Source organism: Alosa pseudoharengus, unplaced genomic scaffold (assembly GCF_046254945.1).
Source record: "Alosa pseudoharengus isolate Yale_2024_CS ecotype anadromous, Long Island Sound unplaced genomic scaffold, YU_APseudo_1.1 YU_APseudo_1.1_scf_14, whole genome shotgun sequence".
NCBI lineage: Eukaryota > Metazoa > Chordata > Actinopteri > Clupeiformes > Clupeidae > Alosa > Alosa pseudoharengus.
The window spans coordinates 2,665,716-2,672,418 of record NW_027468609.1 but is presented as its reverse complement, the minus strand read 5'-3'; the positions used below and the strand labels follow the sequence as shown (position 1 = coordinate 2,672,418).

Sequence of the window (6,703 nt, the reverse complement as noted above, 5' to 3'; positions counted from 1 at the left end):
ACGCCGACGCAGCGCTCGCCAGTGAGCCGAGGCGGGATTGGTGGTGGTGTCGCACAAATACCCTGTCTAATCACATTGTGCCCTGCAATAAAAACCAGTTAGTAAAGTGTGGTTGCTCCCTGCCTGCCTGTCTGCCTGCCTGTCATATGAGCGGCTTTGCATGCCTGTTAATGCCCTTGCTAAGAGTGGGCGCTAATTCTGGTCATTTGTCATTAGCTGTGGCTGATAAACAGTGGGTGGAAGGATGGTGCTGGAAGTGGTGGTGGTGTTGGAGGCAAGGAGGGAGTTATGGTGTGTGTGTGTGTGTGTGTTGGTTAATATGCGATGGCTTCTGAAATGAATGTCTCCTTTTGTTCCACCTCTCCCCACCTGCGTCACCTGGCTGTGTACCCACGCCTGCAGATATGCAGCACATGACGCCATTGTGTTCTCTCGCTCACGATGTGCTAAAAGTAGACCAACACGGAACAAAGACAAAGAAAACAGGAAGATGAAAGAATGTGGAAGTAGAAAACTCATGTTGGTTTGCTGTAATGAGATGTCTAGCACTGCCATCCTCACCACGGACCTCTGAGTTATACAAAGACTTTTATTCTTTGATAAATAAATAAAGAAATGAAATGTGTCGTGACAGTCTATTTTGTACGTGAGCTAGAGGACCTGTGCCCTTAGCGATGACATTACCTTGAAGCTGGCGTATTTCATGTTCATGTTCCCTGCTACTGACAGCACGCTGTGTTATTTAACTAGTCAGGCCGGCTGAACTGATGATTCCAAATCGTAAGGGTTCAGGAGCGAGTTTTCAGTGCCTTTGATTGCGTTTCCAAGACCAATATCCAAACATGTCATTTAATGCATAGAACAGAATTCAGTGACAGAGACTTCATGTGGCATTAAAATCAAATTAAATTCTCTCTCTCTCTCTTCTTTCTTCTCTTAATCTTATTCTAGTTCCTACTTGCTTGGTTGCTCATTTTTCTAGCTTCATTCTCTCTTTCTTGATTTTTCTCTCATTTCTCTCACTGTATCAAACTTACTCATCTCTCTCTCTCTCTCTCCCTCTCTCTCTCTATCTGCATGAATGTATGTCATCAACGCTAAGCGCAAGGGTTGTCTGTTTCCCCATTACAAACATGGAGATGTGCTCTGATTCGTGAAAACAAACATTCATTTCCAGCTATTTCCATCGCGGTCCCCATGGTGAGAAGAAGCCAGCCACTTGTTTTCTGCAAAATAAATAATGATGGGAAAGCAAAACAAGAGGCAGCTCTCTTGTACGCAGTGCTGCGCCAAAGTGCTTATTTGATAAAACATATCTGGGCCTCGCAATTCAAATGGTATAAGTGCTGCATATTTCAAATGAATACATTTGGACAGAATTAAATTACAGAAGTGCTTTGTTTCCTGAATATAACAGATTAAAATGGAGTCAGCTAGATCCTGTGTTTCAGCAAAATGCTTCCTGGGTAAATATGTGGAAAATATATTTTGTATTTTGGTTATATATATTGAATTTATAACCCATAATAGTCAATTTGGCTTATTGAAATATATGCGATGAAAGAAAAAAAGCAAACATGTTATGAATATTAGAAATCTCAGATAACTGATGTTTTTAGGTGTATATGCATGTGATAACTGATATTTTTAGGTGTAGGTGTGTATGCATGTGTGTAAATATCATAGCTATTTGGGCCTGAGCTGATGTGATTAAAGTGACATCCATGGCAGTGTGGCTGATGATGAGACTTGTGTTGTTGAAATCTGTCTGGATGGCTCCCAAATCCGATGCCCAAAGTGTCGTCGCTGTGTCGCTCACCGCCCTTGGCCTGATGTCTCACGGTCGCTGTGTTACTCACCGCCCTTGGCCTGATGTCTCACGGTCGCTGCGGACATGAACACGCGCTCAACAGAACGTATGCACAGACACATAGCACTGAAGGACTCTCCTCTTATTGCTTTGGAATGAAAAGTCTGACAGTTCTCTGTTGAGACACAGACGCATGTGGGAGCAGATGACCGGCAGCCTGTTGAATCAAATTCTGACCAAACTCAGTTGGCCAAGCCATAATACTTTACTGAGGGAGATGGTTTCCATGTCTCAATGAAGTTATCCATGTTATTTCACATAAAAACGGCCCTACTTCATATATCCATTGAGTTTTTATTAATTTACAGCTGAAGGTCTTCAGACCAAATAGTCGGTAACACCAACTGAACTTTGGGAAGTAGCCTGATGAATGCCTCTGGACACTGGGCACGTGCACGCTTCTGTGAGCCGTTGAGAGGATTTGAAGGAAAAGAGATGAGATGATAACCGCATTACCGCAACACCTGGCGTCGCATGTCTGTCAAGTTTATTTATATAGCTCATTTCATACACAGGTCATTCTGTAAACATAAACAAAAGCAAACAGTAATAACAAATAAAAGCATAGAAGGGCAAAAGAGTCTGAGGTCATCACCGTCATCACTGCAAAAAAAAAAAAAAAAATTGGCCTGCACATATGTGCACATAGTGTGTAATGTTGTGATGTTTAATGTGAGGAACCATATTATGACATGGATTCAAAACGTATCAAAAGATGAAGCAAACCCGATCTTTCGCGTATTTGTTGGGGAGTGTTGGCAATGTTCCAACATTCCATTTGTTTACTAAGAGTAGGGGAGAACTGGCACGTACAATCGTAAAACTTTTCTATTCTCTCCTTTCAAACTCGATTTACACAAAGATGTTAGACTTGAAAGCTGTGAAATTTGAAGCAGAATTACAAAATGCATGTAGCCTACCTTTGTTACAACCTAACGCAGCCTTTAAAAAGTGCGGTAGCATACCGCTGTAACAGTAGCATAAGCGCCATGAATGTAACAGTTCTAAAGTCGTGATAGCCTTGTTGATAAACTGCTTATTTCTTTCATGGTCCAGTGATCTTTGAAGTTGCTGTGGCTGTTTAAAGTTTAATTGGCTGTGATCGCTGTGTGGTTGTGTTTTTTTTTTTTGGGGGGGGGGGGGGGGGTGGAGAGGTACCGCGAAATCACAGTAATTTCTTGCTTTTCAACCGCGGTGAGGAAAAATCCATACGGTCCCAGCCCTAATGTGGAAATCTCTTTTTTAGTCGTGTTATGTTATTCCACAAAATGCGTTTGGAGGACTGACTGCATTATTGGTTTTGCAAGTATTGACCTTAACCAGGAGAAATGGGTCATGCTAGCTGGACAGCAACTAAAAGCTGTCCCACTTAAGAGGGGTCTGGTGGAAACGGTTACATGATTGACACGTGGAAATAGCATTATGAATCTTCCTCTAATGTACTGTAGCCCAGAAAAATATTGAAATATGTCAAGCGCTTTGAAAATCTCTCTCTCTCCCTCTCTCTCTCTCTCTCTCTCTCTCTGTGTGTGTGTGGATCAATAACTCTGCTATACGTCTCTTATCTGTGTAAGGCATATTACTGTAAGAATTTACTGTAATGGTGAGTGAGATGATACATGCTTTTACAAGATGTCATCAAGCCCCCTGAGTCCATGTGTTAAATTTGTAAAAGGCGGCCATTTTGTTGCATTAAAAATACAAGCTTTGGAATGAGTTGAATTGAACTATTTTGTATTGATGGAGTGGCTCCCGTGACATAATTTGTAGTTTAAATATTGTATACAGACATGTTAACTATGCATGTTAACTATGCATGAACACATTTTGAGTTTGATTGAACTCAATGTTCACGCTGGAAAAGTACTTTAAGTTGGCAGAGACAGACTGAACGTTTTTTGATGGCAAATGTGTCTTTCTTTTAAAATTCATAATCGCATAAGTATGAATGGCAGCTCCCACATACAGTTAGCTGGGGCTGAGACAGAGGCAGTTTATAGCGAGCCTGTCTCTCTCTCTCTCTCTCTCACTCTCTTTCTTTCTCTCTATTTCTCTCTCTCCCTCTCTCTTTATATCTCTCTCTCTCCCTCCCTTTCTCTCCCTCCCTCTCTTTCCCTCTCCCTCTCTTCTTTCCTTTCTCTCTGTCTCGTGCTCTCTCACACACACGTGTGTGTCCCCTGTAGCTCTCGGTCCGCTCGGTGATTGCTCATTTGGGAAATGGCTTGGGGGGCTCCTGATCTGTCGAGCAGAGGGGGGTTCATCAGTCACGGCTCCTCCAGGTTCATTAGCATGTCATCCTAACCTTGAGCCTGCCATCGCCCACACACACACACACACACACACACACACCCCGCTCTGCTGGAGTCAGATGGGCAGAGTCTCCTCGTCATCTCCAGCAGAACTTTCCCAACTGTCAGCACGGCGAGACAGCAAGCCTGGGGGGGGGCAGATTTGCATGGGAAAATGGAGACCCGCTCTCTCAGTCAGTCTGTCTGTCTGTCTGTCTGTCTCACTGTCTGTCTGTGTGTCTGACAGTATAGATTACCTCTTTTACAGATTTAGGGGGTGTGTGTGTGAAGGTAACAAATGGTTGCAGGGGCCTTGGCAGTTGGTTAATCCACTCTTCCCCAGTGCAGTGAAGGGGCTTTACTGACTGCTAATTATTAATGGAGCATTTTATTCTTATGGTGCTCTCATGTATTTTCTCTATCTCTCCCTTCCCTGTCTTGTCCACTCTCTCTCTCTCCTTTCATCTCTCTCTCTCTCTCTCTCTCCTTTCATCTCTCTCTCTCTGTCCCCATCATGTCTGAGTCCCTCTCACCCTGCCTATGTCCTTCCTGTGTCCAGATCGGTGTTGCAGTGGTTGAACCGAGTGCAGTCCTACCTGTACTGCAACGAGAACGGCTTCTGGGGCACCTTCCTGGAGAGCCAGCGGACGTGCGTGTGCCACACCGGCGTGACGCTGTGCCAGCGGCCCATCCCCTGCGTCATCGGCGGCAACAACAGCTGCGCCATGTGCAGCCTGGCCAACATCTCACAGTGCGGCTCCTGCAACAAGGGCTACAAGCTCTACCGCGGCCGCTGCGAGCCCCAGAACGTCGACTCGGAGCGCAGCGAGCAGTTCATCAGCTTCGAGACGGACCTGGACTTCCAGGACTTGGAGCTGAAGTACCTGCTGCAGAAGATGGACTCCCGCCTCTACATCCACACCACCTTCATCAGCAACGAGATACGCCTGGAGACCTTCTTCGACCCGCGGTGGCGCAAACGCATGTCCCTCACGCTGAAGAGCAACAAGAACCGCATGGACTACCTCCACATGATCATCGGACTCTCCATGAAGATCTGCCAGATGCGCAACAGCAGCATCGACCCCATGTTCTTTGTTTACATCAACCCGTTCAGCGGCAGCCACTCGGAGGGGTGGAGCATGCCCTTCGGCGAGCATGGCTACCCACGCTGGGAGAAGGTGCGCCTGGGCAACTCTCAGTGCTTTAACTGGACGCTGCTCCTGGGCAACCGCTGGAAGACCTTCTTCGAGACGGTGCACATCTACCTGCGCAGCCGCGCCAAGGTGCCCACCATGCTCCGCAACGACACGGGTCAGGGCCCGGTGGACCTGTCCGACCCCAACAAGCGGCAGATCTACATCAAAATCTCCGACATCCAGGTGTTCGGCTACAGCCTGCGCTTCAACGCAGACCTGCTGCGCAGCGCCGTGCAGCAGGTCAACCAGTCGTACACGCAGGGCACGCAGTTCTACTCGTCCTCCTCCATCATGCTTCTGCTGCTGGACATCCGGGAACGCATCAACCGGCTCGCCCCTCCGGTGGCGCCAGGGAAACCCCAGTTGGATCTCTTCTCCTGTATGCTCAAACACCGCCTCAAGCTCAACAACAGCGAGATGATCCGGGTCAACCATGCCTTGGACATGTACAACACCGAGATACTCAAACAGTCAGATCACCTGACCACCAAACTCTGCTGAAGGGGAAGGGGAAGCTCTGCGAGTCAGAACACAGTATTTACAGACCAAACTGTTTGGGAAAGTAGAAAGAGAATTTGCTTTTGTTTTTTTTCTCCTTTGGTTTTCGGTTTGGACCTTTTTTTTGTTCAGCTTTTTGATGTACTATTAACAACTTTGTAAGTGTAATTGTTAAAGAGAAATTAAGAAAGAGGGTTGAAGTCTTTTAGTTCACTAAAGAAGATGATGAAAAAAAAAAAACGTGACTGTACCATATTTGTCCGCATGTCTGTCATTTCCTAAAGGAGTATTACATGAAAAAAAAAAAAATTAAAGTCGACATCCAGTGACAAAGAGGCCTTCACTTTACTCTGAGGGAGCTAAGGCACATCTGAAAACTGCCATTCTTTTCTGAGTAACTCAGTTTTAAAAGGAATATTTAACGAGCGCAACACAAGGGCAGAGCATACATCACTCTTTTGGGTTGAGCTTGAGGCAAGCAGAGAGCTAAAAGGACATTTTAAGACAAGTTGTACATCTCAGAGGTGGACAGGTCAGTCAGGAACGAAGCTTCAGTTGCATCGCCTTCTCACATTGCAAAATGCTCCGCCCCTCTTGTAGTGTTGCTGGAGTTTTCTCGAGTCCAGCAATCCACAGAGGGGCGATGAGTCATTTAGCCGGTCGATAGTCAGCTGTTTATATCTGTGGATATCTGTTCTTTTCTTTGGTTCCTCCTCTGGCCTAACGCTTCTTGCTGTCTGTTAACTGGATGTGTCATTGAAGAGTGAATGCTTTCATCGTAAGCGGGGAGCCTGTCTGTCTGTCTGATTCTCCCCTCTGACCTTTGAACTTCAGCCAGTGTGTTTTTT

At 45.8% G+C, this 6,703-nt stretch overlaps 1 protein-coding gene across 1 annotated transcript in view; it reads left to right on the top strand.

Moving 5' to 3' along the window:
- Positions 1-5,893, top strand: part of brinp1 (bone morphogenetic protein/retinoic acid inducible neural-specific 1) — a 94,267-nt gene extending 88,374 nt beyond the window's left edge. Inside the window, exon 7 of the mRNA XM_076283138.1 lies at positions 4,718-5,893. Coding sequence (XP_076139253.1) covers positions 4,718-5,858 — 1,141 coding nt within the window. The 3' untranslated portion in view covers positions 5,859-5,893. The remainder of the gene's footprint in view (positions 1-4,717) is intronic.
- Positions 5,894-6,703: the final 810 nt, after the last annotated feature.